The sequence below is a fragment of the Octopus sinensis genome, linkage group LG1, assembly GCF_006345805.1.
Source record: "Octopus sinensis linkage group LG1, ASM634580v1, whole genome shotgun sequence".
Classification (NCBI taxonomy): domain Eukaryota; kingdom Metazoa; phylum Mollusca; class Cephalopoda; order Octopoda; family Octopodidae; genus Octopus; species Octopus sinensis.
Window position 1 is genome coordinate 15,093,719 of NC_042997.1, and position 24,686 is coordinate 15,118,404.

Consider the following 24,686-nt stretch of genomic DNA (forward strand, 5'->3'; position numbering starts at 1 on the left):
ACGGGCCTTGTCATTTGGAATGTGTTTAACTCTGAGTGTAGTTCCAATGACTTGCTGCCGTAAAGGCAGAGAAATAAGGCTCACACACATTGACATCAGTAGATATATCCCACTCCTCATGTACATAAGTGGCATATGTGTTTATATGTTTATAGGGGAACATAAGTTAAGTTACAAGATATGCGAACTGATAAAGCAAAACAGATTATCGATCAGGAAATATATAACAAGGATGGGTTTAAATGAAACAAAATAAAATTAAATAATCAATAAATAAAGTGAAATAACGGAGTAAATGGGTTAAGGTGGAATTTTGAGGTAAGTGAATAAATATGTGAAATAAGATTTGGAGCTATGAATCAGGCAGTGGCATATAATTAAGGTATAATAGTGGGTAGTCTGGCGGAATTGTTTAGTGTGCTGAGTAAAATGCTTACTGGCATTTTGTCTGCCTTCATGTTCTGAGTTCAAATTCCACTTCAAATTTGGCTTTGTTTTTCATCCTTTCAGGGTCAATAAAATAAGTACCAGTTGACCATTGTGATTGATGTAATCAACTTAGCCTCTCCCCCAAAACTGCTGGCCTTATGCCAAAATTTAAAATCAATATATTATAATGAATCATAATGAATTATAATAAATTATAATAACTTAATAAATTATAATATAAAATTGGGGACACTGTACTGATGTGCAAATGGATTCAGTGGGTAACTGTCCAATTTAAGCCCCTGTGGGTGTCTGTGAAGTGATTGGTGAACTTAATAGAAATACTAACAATGTAATAATAATAATAATTCTTTCTACTAAAGGCACAGGGCCTGACATTTTGTGGGGAGGGGACTAGTTGATTACATCAACCCTAGTATTTCACTGGTACTTAATTTATTGACCCTGAAAGAATGAAAGGCCAAGTCAACCTAGGTGGAATTTAAACTCAGAATGCAAAGATGGACGAAATGCTGCTAAGCATTTTGTCTTGTATGCTAATGATTCAGCCAGCTTTGCTGCCTTAATGATAATAATAATAATAATTAATTCTTTTTATTGGCCACAAGGGCTGACACACATGATTAGTAAACATTAAGGGACAAAACAAGACGAAAGGTTACAAAGGGTTTTGTCCCGTTTTTGAAAAAATCTGAGTAAAAACTGTTTAACAACGAAAGATTATAACAATGAAAAAACTCCCAATAGGGGGAGGCGCTTCGAAAGGTTCCTGGTGGAAAAAACCCCATAAAAGCCAACGGGAGCCTGGTCAAAAGGGGGGTAGAGAGCCCCTTTCTCCTTTTATAAAACCTTTTTCAATCACAGGCAAAACCTGAGAATTGGTCCATTTATACTGGCCATTCTCGCACAATTCACCCACCTTTCAGAAAACTTGCTATCGGACAGCACTCTCCTCTCTAACCTCATCTTCCTTTTCAAGTGAAACTTGAAAAAGTTGATGAGGCCTTGACCAAAGGAAAGTGTCTGACTTTAGCCCTTTCAAACGGGTCCACCATACAATCTCTTTCGCCACAGCCACTAGGCACAGGAAAACGGCCTCGCCCTCCTTGTTAAAGGAGGTCGGCGGGGCAATCTTCACTATGGATTTGGCTGATAGCCGGATCCGTCCTATATGCGACAGTAGCTGTTCGACATAAACCCATAGTTCAGCAATACTCGGGCACTGGACGAGTGCGTGCAGAACGGTTTCGTCGTCCTGGCAACACCTCGGGCATGCCCGGCTGACGGCACTTCCGTGCCGGTAGAGTTTATCCCGAACAGGTAGAGCCCCTCGGTAGCACTGCCAGGCGAGCGACCTCTGGAAATTATCCATTGGCCCCGGCCCGAAAGTCCTTCCGAACAGACCGCTCAGTTCGTTATCATCAATGCCTAGAGTTTCCCCGAGAACGTTGTAGCATTTTTCCTCCACTAACCCTCTATAGAACGCTAGAGTGGAACTAAAACCGATCGCATTGCCCACCCGGCGGAGGGCGGAGAGAGCTTGATGACACTCGAGGTGCCAAGCGCCCTTTCTCGGTCTACGTTTGATCCAGGTTTGATGCGGCTCTGTCAAAGAGACGAGCTGCGGAAAGTCGCGTCTGACAAAAGACGACCACACCTGATCACCGTCTAGGAAACGCTTGAGATATCGCAGCCTGAGCGCATGTCTGCGCATCAGTAACCACGGCATGCCAAGGCCTCTGTTCAGCGGTCGTTGACAGCAGATGGATCGCTTGACCAATGGCACCTGACCCTTCCACAAAAAGTCGAAGAGCAGGCATACCAGCTTGGCCAACCAGCGGTTGGGACAAGAGACGACTGTCAAGCGGTAATAGATGACGGATGCGATGTATGCATTCGCCACCTCCGCTCGACCTTTCAGGGACAGCTTCCTCTCGGCCCATTTCTGGGTGAGACGTGCCAGCCTGCTCGTCACTTCTTCCCAGTTTTTATCCACCTGGAGGTCCGGACCGAACCAGACCCCGAGCAGTTTAACGGGTCCGTCTGTCCAGCGCCCTACGACGCTGTTGGACAGTATGGACTTGCCTCTCCAGGTGCCCAGTTGCAAGCCCACAGACTTTTCCGCGTTAATCTTTGCCCCTGTCACCGCTTCGTACTCGTTTAGTGTCTCGCCAATCAGGCCAATGTGCCTGTGGCTCGACACCATCACGGTGACGTCGTCGGCATAGGCAGACACGCTGTTTCCGCCTCCTAGATCGCGCGGGATACTCCTCAAAGCCTCCAACTTGCGCAGTAATGGCTCGAGAGTCAACATGTACAAGAGGGAGGAGAGAGGGCATCCTTGGCGGACCGAATGTGAGATGTCAAACGGTTCCGAAAGGTGACCGTTCACCCGTATCACTGAGCAGATGTTGCTGTATAAAGCAGTGATCCACCTGCGGAAAACTGGACCGAAGCCGGCTGTCTTGAGAACAGCTGCTAGTTACCGATGGTCGACCCTATCGAAGGCTTTACTCTGATCTAAGTTGATCAAAGCCCCACCCGCGCCAGCGTCGTTACCCACCCTCTCGATGATGTAGCGCATGAGATGGAGGTTGTCGTGTATCGACCTGGTCGGCACGGCGCATGTCTGCGTCTTGCCGACCAGCTTGTCTACGACAAGCGCCAATCTCTTGGCTAGCACCTTGGCCAAAATCTTCAACTCTGCATTGAGCAGAGTAATGGGCCGAAAATTCCCTATAATGTCCCCCTTGTTTGGGTTCTTTTTTAGCAAAGCCACCACCCCTCAACAGACAAAAGCAGGAATTCTCCCGTTTTGCTGCCAGTTGCAGTAGACGTTTGCCAACAGGCCCGCAAACAAGTCTGGCATTGAAGTGTAAAGCTCGTAGGGCAGACCATCCAAACCCGGCGATCTACCTCTCGTGCAACTCTTCTTCGCTTCCTCCACTTCCCAGGCAGATATCGGTCCTTCGCAGCACTCTGCCTCGCTGTCCGAGAGTTGCGGTAGGCCGTCCAGGTACACACCAAAGTCTGCACCATTGTGCGTTCTACCGCTCGTCCCAAACAGTTGAGCAAAGTGCCTCTGAAACACCATACACATCTGCTTCGGTTCGGTAACCTCGCACCCGTTCTGGTCCACCAAAGACCGAATGGTTGCTTTGTTGCCTCACTTCGCCTCCGCCACATGGGCCCATCGAGCGGCTCTAGTCCCCTCCCCGCTTAGCGAACGTGCCTTAGCTCTGACAACGCAGCCTTCGTGTTTGGCGTCAAAGTGTTGGTCGAGGGCCAACCTTGCCACCAACACGTTGGTTGCAATGCCAGTCTCAAGAGCCTCGTCTAGTTTCTTAACTAATTCCCGCTCTCTCTTCCTTTGTTCAATAGCTAGAGTCTTACTAAACCTAATCGACTCTACTCTAATTGCTCTCTTGAGGGCAAACCACCAGTTGTTGTTGATGATTGCCCCCGTGAGCGCCCGCTTAACTGGTAAACTAATCCGGTCTCTGTAAGCTTTGCACGCCGTTAACGATGCGTTCAGCTTCCAGTATCCGTATCAGTATCAGTATTGGTGTGTGTGGCAGTGGCAGTAGTGGTGTCGAAAATGTTGTTGTTGTTTGTTGCTGTGAGTGTGTGTTGTTGATGTTGGGAAGCACTATTTGTTTGTGCTTCCCCTGTGTGTCCTTTTGTTTTTTCCTCCTTTTCTTTTTTGGAGGCACTGTGTGCCATTCCCCTTTCTCGGTATCAGTGCTTGCACAATCCAAGCTGTCCTGATCCGGAAAGGGGATGACTGTTGGGTCCGCTTCATCAGCAGGGCGAAAGAATTTTGTTGGTTCTGCTGGTAGCGGTGGTGTTGCTGTGTCTATTGGTGATGATGACAGTGTTGGTGTTTTTCCTTCTTCTTCTTCTTCTTCTTCTTCTTCTTCTTCTTCTTCTTCTTCTTGCTGCTGCTGCTGCTGCTGCTGCTGCTGTTGTTGTTGTTGTTGTTGTTTTTGTTTTTTTTTTGTTTTGTTTTTTGATTTCTATCTACAGGAATATTCCCCTGGCGAGACAAATAGGTCCCTAATGTTGAAATTGCAATAGGGAATTAACCAGTTATTTTTAAGTTGTGGATTCTATTTTTCATGTGACCCACAGAGAGCTTTTATCATGACGAGAAATATGAGTGATTTAAATGGCTTTATAGCAGTTTTGACTGCTATTTCTAAACATTTAAAAGGTTTTGAAACTCTCTTTGTTATAATTGTGACTTGTTCATAATTATAAACATTCTTCTTCTATATATTCTATGGTAATATGTTTGGCCATTGATATTTTCATAAATAATTTTTAATCGTTTATAATATATTCTCCATAATGTATTTTGCATTACTTTTAATTATTTAATAGTAGGTTAAATAGAATCAGAACCAAAGATAGTCATCAAAGAAAGAAGAGTGTAAGAAATAGGGGAGAGTATTAGAAGGAGAGAGTGGGAATAGCGAGGGATGTGTCTATCTGAGGTCATGTGATGTGTATGGATGAGGACAGCTGTGTAAATAAGTATGGAAGAGGTAGATCCAGGAAAACGTAGGACAAGGTGGTGTAATATAATCTTCAATTGTTGAATCTCACGGAAGTAATGACAAGTGACTGAGACTTCTGGTGATTTGCTGTGCTCAAGAAGACATGTCAAACTAAGTGAAATTGTGGTCATAGCCAGTGCCAGTGGCACATAAAAGGCACCTGTACCATCATCATCATCATCATCATCGTTTAGCGTCCGTTTCCCATGCTAGCATGGGTTGGACGGTTCTACTGGGGTCTGTGAAGCCAGAAGGCTTCATTAGGCCCAGTCAAATCTGGCAGTGTTTCTACGGCTGGATGCCCTTCCTAACGCCAACCACTCCGAGAGTGTAGTGGGTGCTTTTTACGTGCCACCCGCACAGGTGCCAGACAGAGCTGGCAAACGGCCACGAACGGATGGTGCTTTTTATGTGCCACTGGCACGAGGGCCAGGCGAGGCTGGCAACGGACACGAAACGGGGCGGTGCTGGCAACGGTCGCGAAACGGAAGGTTCTCTTACATGCCACCGGCACTGGTAACACATCTGCAATTTCCATTGATCGATTTCCATTGATCCAGTGAAACATAAAAGGCATCCATGCTGGTGACATGTAGAAAGCACCCAGTGCACTCTGCAAAGTGGTTGGCATCAGGAAGGGCATCTGGCCATAAAAACCAAGCCAAAACAGATGACTGGAGCTTGGTCCAGCTCTCTAGCTTAGCAGCTCTGGTCAAACTATCTAACATATGATAGCATGGAAAATGGATGTTAAATGATGCTGCTGAGTCACCCTTCAATCAAGACTGACCATGGGATTGCACCTAGAAAGTTACCCTCCCAGGAACAAGTCCAGGTAAGGTTGTTTATGGAAGACAAGCAGTCGCCCATGCATACCAGCCTCCCCTCTCCACACCACCAGTGTTATCTAAGGGAAAGTCTAGGGCCGATACAGCTTGGCACCTGTGACGTCGCAACTCATTTCTACAGCTGAGTGAACTGGAGCAACATGAAATAAAGTGTCTTGCTCAAGAACACAACACGCAGCCCGGCCCGGGATTCGAACTCACAACCTCACGATCGTAAGCTCGACACTCTAACCACTGAGCCATGCACCTTCACTAAATGATGATGATGATGATGATTTACTCTCAGAAAATTTCAGAATGTTAATTTTAGTTTATGCTTGCAATTTGCTATCAATTCATTGCATTTGTTTAGCATTTGTTCCTTATTGGCAAATAGAATCTCTGAAGCCTCACATCGACAGAGCTTGCATGGCTTCCTTTCTCCTTCGTAAGATTCAGATACCATTTGAATGGACCAGTTAATACAACGGAGATATGAGAGTGGAATGTTTAACTGGACTTGATGTATGTATGAGATGGCAAGCTGGCAGAATCATTAGCATGTTGGGCAAATTACTTAGCATCATTTCATCTGTGTTTACGTTGAGTTCAAATTCTACTGAGATCAACTTTGCCTGTCATTTCTTTTGGGGGTCAATAGAATAAGTACCAGTTGAGTACTGGGGGTTGATGTAATCAACTTACTTCCCTCCTTGAAATTACTGACCTTGTGCTAAAATTTGAAATCACTATGTATGTATATCTATCTATCTGCACAGTCGAAGTTGACTCTCGGTTACTTGATGGACCAGTGTTCTCCAGCCTGTTCTATCCTGGGTTGCTTCTTTCAGATTGGCTATGGCCATTCCTGTGTCACTCTTGATGGTGTCAAGCCAGCGGGTTCTTGGTTGGCCTCTTCCTCTCTTGCCACTGATCATTCCGAGCATGATGTCCTTCTCCAGGGATTTTCTCCACATAATATGACCAAAATATACCAATCTATGCTTGGTGATCCTAGCTTCTAGCAACAGTTTTGGCTTGATCTGGTTAAGAACTTCTCCATTGGTGAGCCTCGCTGTCCATGGAATTCATAAAAGTCTTCTCCAACACCAAAACTCGAATGCATTAATTCTCTTCTAGTCAGCTTTCTTTAGTGTCCAGGTCTCACATCCATATGTTGCTATTGGGAAGACGATTGCATTCACCAACCTGCATTTGGTAGCAAGGCTGATGTCTCTACTCTTCCAGACCTTGCTCATGCTGACCATTGCCTCTCTATATGTATATATGTATGGATATATGCTTGTATGTCTATTTATAGACACATACACATATGAACATAAATCTATGGCACTGCATTCTTCTTTATGTTAATTTTAATAATATTAGCATCTAAAGGTTGGTTTTTGATCTCATTATTGTGTCTACTGAACCTTGTAGGATACTTTGTGGCTATTATAACTGTTTGTTAAGAAATCTAACTGACCTTGAAATTACTGACCTTGTGCTAAAATTTGAAATCACTATGTATGTATATCACCATCACGTGACCGACCAGTCCATCAGATGTAGTTACACATCGCTGGTCACAATGCGTTCGCATTGTTTTAGCCTTCGAATGACGCCACCCCGCTGGATATGCGAGCAGGCCAACAGGAGAAAGAGTGGTGAAAGAGTACAGCAGGGATCACCAGCCCCTGCCGGAGCCTTGTGGAGCTTTTTAGGTGTTTTCGCTCAATAAACACTCACAACGCCCCGTCTGGAATCGAAACCACGATCCTACGACCGCGAGTCCGCTGCCCTAACCACTAGGCCATTGCACCTCCACATGTATGTATATATGCATGCATAAATGCTTGTATGTCTATTTATAGACACACACACACATACACATATGAACATAAATCTATGACACTGCATTCTTCTTTATGTTAATTTTAATAATATTAGCATCTAAAGGCTGGTTTTGCATCTCATTATTGTGTCTACTGAACCTTGTAGGATACTTTGTGGCTATTATAACTATTCGTTAAGAAATCTAACTGATCTGCATATCTAGTTACACCATATCATTACTGTAAGACTTTCGTGTTTTTGTTATTTGCAGGTAATATTTTGGAAGAGGTTGGTGTGTCCGAAAATGATCCGTTCCTTCCATGGGGTTCGGTCACTGTCTTCTTTGAAGGAGTTTACTGTTCAAGAGTCTCTGCCGTCCCTTCCAGTTCCACCTTTGGAACAGACTCTCCATAAATATGAACAGTCAATTCAACCCCTTCTTGGGGAAGAAGAACTTCAACACACACACAAGGTAATTTGAAACTTTTTTCAGTTTTCTTTTTTGTATATTTTGTAAATGTTTGTTTAGTTTTTACCTGTTAATAGTCACATATCTCTCTGCTATCAATATCAGTTGTTTATAATCTTTAATGTTGCCCTAATAATTAAATAATTTCAGCTTAAAGTTTTTTTTAAATTTTAATGTATGATGTCTTTAGATGTAATTTAATAATTCAGTGGTATAGGTGGAGTCTGTGCTACCTGAGGAGGCACTTGAGTGTGCAGTCCTCCCTATACAGGCTTATACAGCTGGGTCACAACTGCTGCTCCCAGAAAAGCATCACCCAAGATGGACTGCACCCATTGTTGTCCTTTTCTATTGAAGTAACTCCAGGGTAATTTGGTTGACTAAACTTAATTATTAATGGGGAAAAAATTACAAAACTAAAGAAACAAGAAGAAAAAATATACAAAAAGCAAATAAAAGAATCAACAACAAAAACCATGAGTATGATTAGTGTGCAGTATAAGAATTTATAGAGATTAAATTTTGCTGTATTTGACATTTAAACTGTAAAAGCATATAAGTTTCTTACATTGGTGGAATATTTCATAATAAAGAGGAGCTAGTATGATGTGGAATTCATGCTTTTCCCAGGACCATGAGCTGCATAAGCTAAATGAAATGGCTTCAGTTGGGGGCTGAAACTAGGTCTTGGATTTTCAGTTGACTTACTTCTTACAAAAGCATTAATTTTTGTTTAATTATTTCCTGGCTTTATTTCCTCATTTTATTTATTTATGTACCCTTTTCAAGCCTAGCCAGGCTCATGGGCCTGGTTTCCCGGTTTCTGTGGCGTATGTGTTGCCCCCAGCTGGACGGGACGCCAGTCCATTGCAGCATTACCCAAGAAACAGGAAGAAAGAGTGAGAGAAAGTTGGGACGAAAGAGTACAACAGGGGTCGCCACTACCCCCAGCTGGAGCTTCATGGAGCTTTTAGGTGTTTTCACTCAATAAACACACACAACGCCCGGTCTGGGAATCAATACCGTGATCCTCCGACCGCGAGTCCGCTGCCCTGACCACTGGGCCATTGCGCCTGCACTATTTCCTCATAATCATCATGATAATTTCAATGTCTGCTTTTCCATGCTGGCATGGGTTGGATGAGACATTTTGTGGCAGAATTATTTGTTTTTATGAATGCATGCCTTTCTAGATACCATTTTGTTTGAGGGTGGTGATTTTCTTTTGTTCATATTGAAGCAATGCAAACTATATTATGATCAGTGCTTGTGAAGGTAACCTTGTGAGATTTACACAAAAAATATATATTTACAGCTGTTAATAGTAACCTACTTCTTCATTGCATATAGTTATTAGAATTGTCAGGCTAGTAACTGTTTATGTAGGCAAGAATCAGATTGGAAATATTATCTGAAGTTATGTAAGCTGTTCTATTGGGAAATGTGGTAGAGGCTGATGTTTTATAGGAATTAAAATTTAAAGCATTATCTTCTGTTGGTAATCTGCATCAGTGAAGCATGAGACAATGTGATACTTGCTGTCCTATTTTTACAAATGTATAAATTGCTTCCTCTAGATACTGAATACTGATTTTCTATATAAGCAGAGGGCTTTAAATCCATAGGAGATGAAATGAGATTGTGTATGACGGTTATGTATTTCTCAAGAACATTGCATTGGTCAGGGATAAACTCTGTGAGGCTTGCTATGGTATAGTCAGTTTTAAATTCCATTCATACCCCGAGTGTTGTTGCTGCTGTTGTTATAACTGGAAAAACATATCAGTCTACATTTTTGAATAAAATATTCAGTGTAATAAATTACTAATTGTATTTTAAAAATAACAGTAAAACAATAACCAAAAATATTAATTTCTGGCAAAGGCCGAAGTCTACAAATATTGGTGGAAGGGTGTAATCAGTCTAACTGACCTTCTGCTACTTATTTTCTGTAGAGGCGCAATGGCCCAGTGGTTAGGGCAGCGGACTCGCGGTCATAGGATCGCGGTTTCGATTCCCAGACCGGGCGTTGTGAGTGTTTATTGAGCGAAAACACCTAAAGCTCCACGAGACTCCGGCAAGGGATGGTGGTGATCCCTGCTGTACTCTTTCACCTCAACTTTCTCTCACTCCACTCTTACTTCCTGTTTCTGTTGTACCTGTATTTCAAAGGGCCGGCCTTGTCACTCTCAATGTCACGCTGAATATCTCCGAGAACTACGTTAAGGGTACACGTGTCTGTGGAGTGCTCAGTCACTTACACGTTAATTTCACGAGCAGGCTGTTCCGTTGATTCGGATCAACCGGAACCCTCATCGTCGTAACCGACGGAGTGCTTCCACTTAACCTGGGTTTGGGTTATTGAATCCCTTGGAGTGGTGAATTACTCAGGTGGAATTTGAAATCAGAATGGAAAAAGACATAGTCAAAAACTGTAGGGCATTTTCTCTGGCACTCTGCTGATACATTCCTCCCCCGCTCCTCATCCTCATTGTTCTCTTCCCCTTCCCTTCATTCTCCTCCCCTCATCTTCCTCATTGTTCTCCCCTTCCCCTAGTCTTTCTTCTTTTCCTCCTCCCTTCTCCCTATTTCTTCCCTACAGACAGACAATATGGAGAATCACTGTTGGGTAAAGAAGTACCAAGTGATCCAAGTGGAAGGGATCTACAAGAGAGGAAGACCAAAGAAGACCTGGGAAGAAATGGTAGAAGTTGATCTTAGGAGGCTTTAACCTCATAAATAAGGTGACAAAGGATCACAAAAAGTGGTGAGATATGCTGTGGAATATCCACCCAAACCATTCAAGCATGGGAGAACAGACTTATGATGATGATCACTGGTATAATCTGACAGATTGGTATTCATAAGGAATATGAAATTATTTCAGACACAAACTTATTTCTTTATTGCTCACAAGGGGCTAAACATAGAGGGGACAAACAAGTACAGACAAACGGATTAAGTCGATTACATCGATCCCAGTGCATAACTGGTACTTAATTTATCGACCCCGAAAGGATGAAAGGCAAAGTCGAACTCAGTGGAATTTGAACTCAGAACATAAAGATAGACGAAATACCTATTTCTTTACTACCCACAAGGGGCTAAACACGGAGAGGACAAACAAGGACAGACAAATGGATTAAGTCGATTATATCGACCCCAGTGCATAACTGGTACTTATTTAATCGACCCTGCAGGATGAAAGGCAAAGTCAACCTCAGTGGAATTCGAACTCAGAACATAGCAGCAGACGAAATACCACTCAGCATTTTGCCTGGCGTGCTAACGTTTCTGCCAGCTCGCCACCCTTTCAGACACAAACTAATATTTTGTTGTTTAATCCTGGTTAGTCATGAACAAGTACATCTATGATAAAAGGTGTTCAAAACATAAGCATGTTGTAAATTTTCAGATATAGTGTATTTAGTACCACATTATTTTGTGTGTCATATTCTGCCCTTTTCACAACAGTGAGATCTGATATGAGTGAGATATGGCTGCTATTTCAAGAAGGTTGAATGACTAGAGAATCATTTGTTGGCATGTGATATTTACTTAGCTTAGTAAGTAGTTTCTATTAACTTCAAATGAAATTTCAGCTTCGTTGAACTTTCACTAAATGTTATTATAATTCTCTCATCATATTGTTTATTTTCCTTCTTGGTCCTTCTGTGTTTTTCTTTTTTACAGGTTATAGAAGAGTTTAAAAAAGGTATTGGACCTAAACTTCAAGAACTATTGTTAGAAAGAGCAAAATCAGCTGAAAATTGGGTAAGATGTCTTTAAGAAAAATGATTGCATAGGGTCAAATTCTATAAGTTCTATAAATTCTAAAACCTTCATACCAGTTACAATTTATTTGGTACACAGCAATTGTGCAGTTGATATGGTAACAGTTCTGAAAAGACAAACAATAAGCAGTGCTAGAAATAACTGATAATCATTAGTACATGTGTTTACTGCTTCCAATACACTAGGTACACAACCTTCATCCTCAGTTATTTTGTTCGACCACCTTCTTGCATATACAGCAACATACTCCAGAAAGTCAGTAGAGTAGGAATTTTAAAAATGATTTTGAAAATTATTATTTTTATAACATTGTTTTAGATCTGTGAGTGCTACAGGGTAAAAAGTAAACTGTGAGAAGCTAAATTCCTAACTTGTAGCTGTATCACATTATTATATAAACACCAGAGTGTTTTAGCTAAAATTGTTTTCATTTAGCTCTAGGTCGGCATTGATTGGAAAGACCTTTGATCAAAGACATTCTAGGTTTGATCATCCTATCTTTTTTTTTTAATCTATAGATTGTGGTTTGAGGAAATTTGACTGCAATTTTCAGCAGTTTAAATGCCTATGTAGAGGCACCCTCATTGGTTTTGTGATTTTAATTGATATATTATTAATTGATATATTATTAATATGATGTTTGGAACACAGCTTAGAAATAATTCTTACCTAAAACTCTAATGACTTTTTTACCATATTATACTTTTAATCATAAAATAATGAAGTTTCAATTAAGATTTTAATTTAAATATGGAAAGTTTATTGCAGGTTATTTCAAATAGGTCTGTACCATAAGACTCATTATAGCATAGAACACTGGAAAAGTTAAAATAGCTTCAAATCCTTTTGTTGGCATGTTTTATGTCTGAGAAACAATGTCTTTGCTAAGGAATTTAATTCTTCTTGCAGCTTTCACAGTGGTGGTTACATTATGGCTACTTAAGTGTTAGGTCCCCAGTGGTTATCAATTCTAATCCAGGGATGCTTTTGCCATTGCAGAAATTTGAAGGAGAAAAAGAACAATTGAAGTAAGTACTGTTTTCTTTTTCTTTCAAAGACCTTCACTTGAAATATTAGTTTTTGTTTTATCATATAATACCTCATTATAGACTTGAATTGAATTTCTGGTACTTCTTTGGAATCCCCCTCCCCCCATAACTTTTGAACTAGTAATTTTTATTTTTTCAGATTCATATGTTTTCGCTATCAGTTTATGGTTTAGAAAAAAAAAATTATTTTAATACTTTGCTTGTTTTATTTGCTTTGTTTATGGTTGACAAGATGTGGTGTCGTGCACAAAATGACAGCTTCCAAATCCTGTTTCCTGATTGGGTGAAAATTATCAGACTTTAAACCTCTATAATTTGAAATTTAAAAAAAAATTGATGGTATTTTTATGTGTCACCGGCGCAGGAGCCAATCAGTGGGGACTGGCATCAACCACGTTTGGATGTTGTTTTTTATGTGCCACCAACACGGGGAGCCAGTCGCCAGTTGGGCAACACTGGTATACACACATATTACAAACCTATCATCATCATCATCACCATCGTTTAACGTCCGTTCTCCATGCTAGCATGGGTTGGACGGTTCGACCGGGGATCTGGGAAGCCAGAAGGCTGCACCAGGCTCCAGTCTTATCTGGCAATGTTTCTACAGCTGGATGCCCTTCCTAACGCCAACCACTCCGTGAGTGTAGTGGGTGCTTTTTACGTGCCACCCGCACAGGTGCCAGGCGAGGCTGGCAATGGTCACGGTCGGATTGGTGCAATTTACGTGCCACCGGCACGGAAGCCAGTCGAGGCGGCGCTGGCATCGGCCACGAGTTGGATAGTGCTTTTTACGTACCACCAGTCCAGGGGTCCTGTCATCTGCCGGGTGCCAGTCATAGGATTGGTTCAATTCGATTTCGATTTCACTTGCCCCAACATGTCTTCGCAATTACAAACCTAGTAATCAACAAATATGGAAACAAAATGCTCAAGTACCTCATATGCCAAGATTGTTGTTTTTCAAGACAGCAAGCCAGTGGTTAGAGTGTCAAGCTCAATTCATTATACTAATGAATGGATGTCATCATCATCGTTTAACGTCCGTTTTCCATGCTGGCATGGGTTGGATGGTTCAACTGGTGGTCTGGGAAGCCAGGAGGCTGCACCAGGCTCCAATCTGATCTGGCGCTGTTTCTGCAGTTGGATGCCCTTCCCAATGCCAACTGCTCCAAGAGTGTAAGTGGGTGCTTTTTATCCAGGTTGAGGAAATAGTTCAGAAAAAGACTTCATAACCTTGTTTTTATTTCCTGAGGTCAAATTTTACCTTCAACTTTCAAGATCAATAAAATAATACCAATATCGTGTGGTGAATTGGTAGACCTATAAGAACATCAGAATCAATGTTTTGTGGTATTTGTTTATGGTTTTTGTGTTCTGAGTTTAAATCCTTCTGTAGCCTACATAGATGGTAGACCTAATCCGTGGTTTGGTTTCATTCTGTTGGGTCAGGTTTCCAGTTTGAAGATAAGCTTCCTCCCTTCTTCCCACCAGTCTTGGAAGCCCTATAAAGGGTTGTAGATGCTGTTTTCCTTTCCCTCCTGACTGAAATATAAAATAAAATGCTAGTGTAAACTACTACTACTCCTTACCTCCTCCCTCAAATGTTCATCTCCCTCTTTATTTTCTACACTCTCTACTACTCCTCTCTCTTCCCCTTTAGCTTCTCTTTCAGTTTGTGTTTATCTATAAATACCTCTATATGTGCACACTTTCTGAGTTCAAATCTCATTGGGGTTGAGTCTGTGATCCAAACTGCTTGACTTGATAAAATAAGTACCAGTCATGTACTCGTGTTGATTTAATTGACCAAGTTCTTTGTCTACAAATTTGTGGCATTGAAATAGTATCAAAGAGAAAAAATAGTAAAGAGAAGCCATTATCTTCTCTTTCGTTATAGGCAAGGATTGTACTACTACTACTACGGCAATCCTTCAAGGTCGAGGATGATGGTCTTCGCGCAAATTTATTGGTGAGTTTGCAGGTGACTGATAAGACCAATTCTTGCTCGAAAAGATCGGTCACAGTGCAGACATCTAGTGCCGGAAGGGAGAGTCGCACGTGGTTGTTGTTGGCACTCCTTCCGTCGCCGTCTTTTCTCCTCCAGCTCTGCAGACCTTTTCAACTCGAAATTCGCCGTTCCCTCATGGATGGTGGTTTTCCAGAGTGGTCTGTTTTTTGCCGTTTCCTCCCAGTTGGTGAAGTCAATGTCACACTTTTTGAGGTTCGATTTCAGGGAGTCCTTGTAGCGTTTCTTCTGGCCTCCTTTTGTACACTTGCCGTCTTTGAGTTGGGAGTAGAAGATCTGTTTGGGAAGTCGTTCGTCAGTCATTCTAAACATGTGGCCGCTCCATCTTAGTTGGCCTTTGATGACATAGGCTTCGATGCTGGTCATTTTTGCTTCTTGTAGCACGCTGATGTTCTTCTGTCTTCCCAGCTGATGTTGAGGATCTTCCGAAGACAGCGTTGGTGAAATTTCTCAAGTGTTTTCAGGTGGTGACTATACGGGGTCCAGGTTTCGGATGCGTAAAGGAGGGTTGGAATAATGACTGCCCTGTACACCATGATTTTGGTTTCAGTTCGGATGTCCCGATCAGCAAAAACTCTTGTTCGAAGCTTGCCGAAAGCTGTTCCTGCACACTTCAGACGGTGTTGGATTTCATCGCTGAGGTCTACCTTTGCTGACAGATGGCTCCCAAGGTAGCAGAAGTGGTTCACATTTTCCAGTGGATTTCCTTCGAGTTGAATCAATGGCAGGTTGTCAACACAGGCATTGGGGGGAGGTTGGTAGAGTAAGTGAGTCTTCTTGATGTTGATGCTCAGTCCAAGTTTAGTATATGCATGATGAAAAGCATTTAGGATCTGTTGGAGGTGATCTTCTCTGTGAGCTGCTACACTGTTGTCGTCAGCATATTGGAACTCTAGCAAGCTTTGCACCATTGTCTTTGATGTACTTTTGAGGCGAGCGAGGTTGAAAAGCTTGCCGTCCATTCTGTACGAGATCTCGATGCCAGGTGGAAGGTCATTGCGTATGATGTGCAACACTGTCGCGATAAAGATGGTAAAGAGAGTTGGCGCTATCACGCAGCCTTGCTTCACTCCGGAGGTGACTTTAAAGGGCTCAGAACTGCCTCCGTCGGTCTGGACTCTGGCGTGCATATTGTTGTGGAGGAGTTTGAGGATCCGGATGAACTTATCTGGGCATCCATACTGGGCGAGAATATCCCAGAGGAGCTCTCGCGAGACACGATCAAAGGCTTTGGATAGGTCGATAAAGGCCAAGTAGAGCGGTTGGTGTTGCTCACAACATTTTTCTTGTAGCTGTCGCAGCGTGAAGATCATGTTGGTTGTGCTTTGTGATGGCCTAAAGCCGGTTTGTGTCTCAAGAAGGATCCTCTCTGACAGGCAAGGATTGCACACAGATGAAGATGTATAGGATTATAAACTTTTTTGTATCTAGTTCTACACCTCACATTTTTGTGTGCAAATTCTTTCAAATTTTAAATTACCCTGAATTGATAAATATATTGTAACTACTTTAGTCTAACATAACTCCTAGTTCTTATAAAATGCACTTTGTACTTCACTGTTGAAATGATAAAGTTGGGGGTTACCTGTTCCCAGAGCTGGTTTTATACAAATTAGATTTATTCAAATTGAGCTCCATACCAAGAGAGGGCTCTGCGCACATGCTTGAATGGAGGATACTCTGATGAATTTTTACTACATCATTATAACTAATGGTAGAGCTGCAATCCCTCAATTCTTTTTGGCTGGGACTGGTGTACTACACGAAGCATAAAAGATCAATCTTCAACTTTTGTAAATCAGAGGGCCCCATTGACAATTCTCTATTTGAGCTGTGCACTTCCTAGTGCTGGCCTTGCCTGTACCTCAGTGGTAAGTTTTTGACAAACTATGTCTGATACATTTTTGATTCTCTATTGAAACCATTTCAATTTCTGTGTAAATGTTATTCAAAAAGGTAAGTGCTTTGCAAAATTACATCTCTCCCACAAAAATCTGATCTCTCAATCTTTATTCTCTCTTTGTTAGGTTTGCTGCAAAAATCATATCTGGAATTCTGGATTACAAGATCATGTTAGATGAGTAAGTATCAGAATAACATACTCTTTTACTCTTTTACTTGTTTCAGTCATTTGACTGCGGCCATGCTGGAGCACTGCCTTTTAATCGAGCAACTCGACCCCGGGACTTATTCTTTTGTAAGCCCAGTACTTATTCTATCGGTCTCTTTTGCCGAGCCGCTAAGTTACGGGGACATAAACACACCAGCATCGGCTGTCAAGCAATGCTAGGGGGACAAACACAGACACACAAACACACACACGCTTACATATATATATATATATATACGACGGGCTTCTTTCAGTTTCCGTCTACCAAATCCACTCACAAGGCTTTGGTCGGCCCGAGATTATAGTAGAAGACACTTGCCCAAGGTGCCACGCAGTTCCGGGTTCAGTCTCACTGCATGGCACCTTGGCCAAGTGTCTTCTACTATTGCCTCGGGCCGGCCAAAGCCTTGTGAGTGGATTTGGTAGACGGAAACTGAAAGAAGCCCATCATATATATGTGTGTGTCTGTGTTTGTCCCCACCAACATCACTTGACAACCGGTGCTGGTGTGTTTGCGTCCTCATAACTTAGTGGTTTGGCAAAAGAGACCGATAGAATAAGTACTAGGCTTACAAAGAATAAGTCCTGGGGTCGATTTCTTCGACTAAAGGCGGTGCTCCAGCATGACTGCAGTCAAATGACTGCAACAAGTAAAAGAGTAAAAGAGTATCAAATTTAGCCATTTGTTTCACAAATTGTCAAAATTAGCAGGGATCATTAGAAAGAAAATATTTTAGCTGTTCTCAGTTATAGTTGGTTGTTTTAGATTACTTCATCCCTTGATCTTCTCCACCCACTATTCCTGGGAGGGTCTTTGGGGTACAGTCCTTAGGTATCTATCAGAAGCTACTGTCATTACACTTTTTGGCTGGGCTCCGAAGCATGACCAATTGAGATTATGGATTTTATCCAACCATCTTGCTCTTAGTCTACTCCTAGGCCTCCTGCCAGTTGGCTTGAAGAATGTGTCTTGTGATTCTTTCTTGTGATATTCTAATATTCCTGAGATATTCTAATCTGTGACTTTTCAATGTGGAGAAATAGCTGCTGAACTTGGAGAGATTTCCTGGTCTCCAAGCTATGCAACCCTGTTGAGTTTCTTCATAAAAGCTTGAAAATCATCATCATCATCACCAGCACCAGCACCACCACCACCACCACCATCATCATCATCATCATCATCATCCTTCCATGCTAGCATGGGTTGGATGGTTTGACAGAAGCCGGTCAGGTAGAAGACTACATCAAGCTACAGTGTCTGTTTTGGCATGGTTTTTACAGCTGGATGCACTTCCTAACATCAACCACCCCATAAAATGGACTGAGTGCTTTTTACATGGCACCAGCACAATGTTGATACAAAAGTAAACTTTTTTTTGTTGATTATGATGACAATAAATATTTAATAATACTTTAAGACAGAAAATTGATGAAATAATTTGAGCAGGTTTAAAATAGCCACTCCTTTGTACAAAATATGATTTGAAAGAATTCCCTGCTACAGTCAATAAGACTACCTATCAGCAAAGCAATCCTTCGTGATAAGGTATAGGCTTCCAGAAAACACTTAACATTGTTTTGATAATAAACAGGATAAAAAAGAAAAAGATAGTAATTGAAACAGTTTGTTCTGCTATGCAAAATGAATGATAGATTATCTTTTGGAGATAAAATAGTAGAAATAAATTATAGTATTTAATTTGAGATGATGGACTAGCAGACACTCTGAAGTGTAACTGATAACGTGGTCATCCAGCAGATGATAATTACAAGGTTCAAGCCCTGTCATTTCGACATCTGACATGTGGCACCCAGTTGCACCTGTACAGGTTATGTCGATTTGATGGAAGGAGTGAGCTTATTTCTACACAAACATTTCATCCCTATAAACAAATCATCTGTGTGGTTGTTTGGTAAGAAATTGTCGAACCCTCATATGTCATCTAACAATGAGAGGGTCCATTATTATATATGATGGTTTCCTCACCGTTTCTCTCTATCAAATTCACTCACAAGACATTGGTTGGCCCAAGGCTATAGTAAGAAGACTCTTGCCCAAGATGCCACTCAGTGGGATGGAACTCAGAAGTACATTTTTTCAAAGCAAGCTTCTTAACCTCATAGTTATGCTTGCTTTATAAAAATTTAATATATAGCAAAATGACCAATAACAAGTAGTTTCAAGAGTAATCCTACAAACGTGTCTTCCTTAATAGTAGTAGTATGGAGGAAATGTGCTGTAACAGTGCATTGCTACTTCCACCATTTATTGGTGATTCCCTACTCCTTGTGGATGACACCTTCACACCACTCAGGAGACAACACTCTGACCCATGGGTCTGTTTGAGTAGTCATTACTGGTGAGGGTTTTTACAAGATTGGAAGGCAAATCCTACCTCAACCTCTTTTAGTCAACTTTTAGTATATGCAGAAGAAATGTTGGGTCTGTTCTTTGACATTCTGTTCCTCACTCAGCTCAATCATTAAAAAATTTTAAAAATGAAAAGGGGGAACTATTGACTATTGAAAAGGTTGCAAGATGCAAAGAAAATTTTAGGAAAATAAAAATAAGAAAAAAAGTGGACATTTTACTGGTGAGTATGTTACATTATAAGGCACAAAAAGAAAATTACTCTCCCCAGACACAACAGAATACTTAGAATAAGATAAAAATATAACCAAATGATAACAAAGACAAATTTCTCTTTAGATTTCATCATTTTAATTCCTGCATTTAATGTTTTTTTTTATAGAAAAAGACTTCCTTTGGATAAAGTTGGACAACAGCCCCTATGTATGCAGCAGTACAATAATGTTTTCAGTGGCTGTCGTATTCCAGGTGTAAACACTGACTTTTGGAAAAAATTCTCTGATTCAAAGCCTCAACATATTATTGTTATATCTAATAACCATGTAGGTGTTACAGTTGAACTTTCTTATTTTTTTAAAACTTTTAAGAAGAGAAAGGACTGTTATAAAAAAATGTTGTGTGTGTAGATCATTGGTTGTATGTGTAGGATTACTGTATTGTGATTGTACAATGTGTTTCTTGCAAAGATAGAGTGAAAAGGGCTGTCTGTTACAAACTAAAGGCAAAATTAATTTATAAGCTTTAGAAGAAATCCTCCCATCTCTACTGTAGAATTTTGAATTTATTATCTTCTTTGGTACAAACAAGATAATTTCTGCTGAAAGGAATTTGAAAAATTAGTTTTGAAGATTAGTGGTTATTTAGTCAGAAGTTCAAAACTTTTGCAGTCATTCTATTTTGCCTTTAGGCAAGGCATATTATTTGCCTTTGGTCACCTACCTCTATGCAATCTCTCAAATGTGCTAAAAATAGTAACCAAGTCTTCCTCAAATTATGCCTTATTGTCTTAAGGAAAACAAGGTTGTATTGGATATCCTTCTAGATCATTTAGGTCTGATAATCAGGATGTATTGTACCTGGAACACCTTTTATTGTATATAGGTTTACATGATCAGAGCTAATCTAAGGCTAATTAACAACATAATTAACATTGTTTACATCAGCTTTCCATGCTGAAGTGGAGTAAATGGATTGTTGCTGCTATCCTAGATGATTTGATTTGGAGAACTACATCTCGTAAGTTTCATTTTGGGGTTGGTTTCTGAATCTGGATGCTGTTTCTAAGACCAACCACCTTATGGGGTGTACTGGGTGCAGTTTTTTTTATGGAATCAGTATTAGAAAGATCGAAATGTCTTTGACAAGACTCTTCTAAACATTTGTTATGTACAGTTTTTAATATTGATCTACTAATATCTCTAAGATCCCCTTTGGTCATGAACGACCATAAGATTGCACCTAGAAAGTTCCTCTCCAACACATGGCTCAGTGGTTAGAGCATCAGGCTTGCAATCACGAGGTAGTGAGTTCGATTCCTGGACCAGGCTGTGTGTTGTATTCTTGAGTAAGACACTTTATTTCACGTTGCTCCAGTTCACTCATCTGTAGAAATGAATTGCAATGTCACTGGTGCCAAGCTTTATCAGCCTTTGCCTTTCATAAAATTGGTGGCATGGAGAAGGGAGGTTGGTATGCTTAGGCAACTGCTTGTCTTCCATAAACAACCTTGCCCAGACTTGTGTCTCAGCAGGGAACTTTCTAGGAGCAATCCCATAGTCATTCATGACCAAAGGGGGCTCTTTACCTTAATATCTTTAAGTATCTGGAAGTGTACTATCATTAAAATAATAAAATGATGATGATGATCACCATCATTTAACATCCGCTTTCCATGCTGGCATGGGTTGGACGATTTGACAGAGGACTGGTGAACCAGATAGCTGCACCAGGCTCCAGTCTGATCTGGCAGAGTTTCTACAGCTGGATGCCCTTCTTAACACCAACCACTCCGAGAATGTAGTGGGTGCTATTATGTCCCACTGGCACGAGGGCCAGTCTGGCAGTACTGGCAGTGGCCATGCTCAAATGGTGTTTTTTATGTGCCACCTACACAGAAGTCAGTCCAGCGGCATTGGCAACGACCCCGCTCAAATGTATGACAAATATATTTACGGGGGCTAGTTATTGAAAAGAGTTGTTGGACAAGTTGATAGGTGTATTAGACACTGGACTGAGAGGTCAGCAATTCATAACCTGACCACAGCTATGTGTTGTGTTGTGGCTCAGACACTTCTTTCAACTTGCCCAGTCCAGCTAGCTGAAAATAAGTAATGCTGGGTTGGCACAGCTTGTTACTCAACATCATAAAATTAATGTCTGGTTGTTGTTCCTGTTACTTAGCACCAGTTTAACTCTGATCAGGCAGACCCATGATCATATGTATTCCTACCATGACTATATCATCTGTTTTTAGACAGTGTGTCTTAGATTACATTATGCAATGTATCCTCTTTTAAAATGGTAGTGTATAATATAAGTGAGATTTGGCTTATCTTTCTAGCAAGTTGAATAACCATGTAGAGGCTTTCTCGTTAGCTCAGTTGGTAGAGCATGAGACTTTAACTGACTGCTGGCTCATTAACATGAAGTTATGAGTTCAATCCCTGCTGGTGTAACCAAGAGAGGAGCTGGATTAATCACCAATTGATGGATACATTTGACTCATGAAAATTCTATTCATTCACTTAATCATCTGACAGGAAAGTTGATCATTCATACTGTTAGAAATTATTTAAGATCATACGTTCAAAAATAAATATAATAATGAGTAGTTAAATTTCTTACAATCTATCTCACGAAAAAAAAAAAAAACAACAAAAAAAATTTTAAAAAAGCACAAACAAAACAAATCTAAGTTTTTAAGGATTACTACTGAAGGAGCCTCTTTGCAGTCATTCAATTTGCTGGAAATTGCTGTCAAATCTTCACATTTCACCAAGCATTTTTAACTGTGTTAATTTATGTTCCAAATACCAGTTTAATATTGACAAAATCATTTTAGTAAATATTAATAGTTATCGCCAAGCTAATATGGTAGTCCATAAATATAAGACTAAAGCTGCTGTTGATTAGCTCCAAGAGGCCATCGCCTCTAGCTAGCTATATGACACACGAACCTGTGTCCATTATAACCTTCGAACAGGGGAGGTCAGCCACTTCCCCTTGCTGGTCAGACATCTGCAGACATGTTTCAGGGTATTTGCCCTTTATCAATGCAGAGTAGCCAGATCCAGCAGGCATCGCTACTAACCGTCTGTTCGAAGGATTATTTACCTAATTTCAGTGGAATACATCCACTGGTTTTCAAAAATAGAAATATTAAAATTTCTACGTCTCTCTAAAGGAGACTACGGCAGCAGTACTGGATATTAATAGTTATCGCCAAGCTAATATGGTAGTCCATAAACATAAGACTAAAGCTGCCGTTGATTAGCTCCAAGAGGCCATCACCTCTAGCTAGCTATATGACACACGAACCTGTGTCCATTATAACCTTCGAACAGGAGAGGTCAGCAGCTTCATCTTGCTGGTCTGGCATCCACAGACTAGTTTCGAGGAGTTCACCTCTTATCAATGTGGAGTAGCCGAATCCAGCCGGCGTCGCTGCTGACCGACTGTTCGAAGGATTATTATTTGTGGTCAGACCAGCAAGGGGAAGCGGCTGACCTCCCCTGTTCAAAGGTTATAATGGACACAGGTTCGTGTGAGCTAGAGGCGATGGCCTCTTGGAGCTAATCAATGGCAGCTTTAGTCTTATATTTATGGACTACCATATTAGCTTGGCGATAACTATTAATATCCAGTACCGCTGCCGTAGTCTCCTTCAGAGAGACTTAGAAATTTTAATATTTCCATTTTAGTAAATTCTTCATTATTTCCAAAATTAAATAAAACAGAACAAAAGGATTAAACTATATAAAGTAGTTTTGGGTATAATGAGCAAGACAAAGGACAGAGAGGCCATAATTGGAATGTTGATCCAAATATTTATTTCTTTACTACCCACAAGGGGCTAAACACAGAGAGGACAAACAAGGACAGACAAACGGATTAAGTCGATTATATCGACTCCAGTGCGTAACTGGTACTTATTTAATCGACCCCGAAAGGATGAAAGGCAAAGTTGACTTCGGCGGAATTTGAACTCAGAATGTGAAGACAGACGAAGTACCGCTAAGCATTCCGTCTGGCGTGCTAACGATTCTGCCGGCTCGCCGCCTTGGTCCAAATATTGTTTAAATGGCTTTAAGAACTATAAATATTATCCTCAGCTTTGAAGATTTTTTTAAAAAGTCACTGATGTTTAGCTCTGATTTTATAATGCTAAACAAAAGAGAGATAAGTCTTCTCTTGAATAAGATAGTGATCTATTGCAAATTACATGGTATCTTACCGTCACAGTTGGGTCAACTGAAATACATAGATTTATAAGATTTTTACTCAAATGCACAACATTCCTTTTACTTGTTAAAATGTAGATTTATCCATTCAGCTTACCAAAAGCTTATCTGCTATGGAAACAATTCTAACTGTAAACCACAGAAAATATTGTCTTCTAAAATATATTTACTTTTAGTATTAATTACAGGAAAATTGGGAAAAAAAAAAGATTTTTTTTTTGTCATTTTATTTGATTTATCTTGTGTTGATAATTTTCTAGTTATTTTCCCTGCAAGTATTTGGCAAGAAAAACAAACCTCTGAATGCTGAGCAAATATACAAACAACTGAAGACTATCAAGTCTGAATCAAAGCATCCTACTTCACCTGTTGGAATTTTAACTTCAGAAAATCGAAATGCATGGGCCAAAATCCATAAAAAATTGATGAAAGGTATTTCATTTTAATATTCTCCCAGTAGATGCCTGCACTTAATTTTCAGTTAGCACACTTAATGACAGACCTTGCAGCTTTTGATTATGTCTGATCACACCAGTATTGACTTTGTCTTTCATCTACTTGGTTTGTGTGTGTGTGTGTGGGGGGGGTTCAATAAAATAAGTACCAGTCACGTAATGAGGTTAATATAACTGACTACACCCCCACCTTCAAAATTTGTGGCCTTATGCTCATAGTAGAAATCACACAGTTAGAATTTAGGCAGCTTGTTGAATCAGTTACGCCTAAACATC

The 24,686-nt window shown here is 40.7% G+C and overlaps 1 protein-coding gene across 2 annotated transcripts in view; it reads left to right on the forward strand.

The window, feature by feature from the left end:
- Nucleotides 1-24,686, forward strand: part of LOC115210058 (carnitine O-acetyltransferase) — a 62,700-nt gene that overhangs the window by 13,130 nt on the left and 24,884 nt on the right. For both annotated transcript variants that reach the window (XM_029778629.2, XM_036510626.1), the window contains exons 3-8: nt 7,944-8,144; nt 11,835-11,915; nt 12,846-12,964; nt 17,042-17,095; nt 19,878-20,037; nt 24,216-24,387. In XM_029778629.2, the coding sequence (XP_029634489.1) occupies nt 7,944-8,144; nt 11,835-11,915; nt 12,846-12,964; nt 17,042-17,095; nt 19,878-20,037; nt 24,216-24,387 (787 nt within the window). The remainder of the gene's footprint in view (nt 1-7,943; nt 8,145-11,834; nt 11,916-12,845; nt 12,965-17,041; nt 17,096-19,877; nt 20,038-24,215; nt 24,388-24,686) is intronic.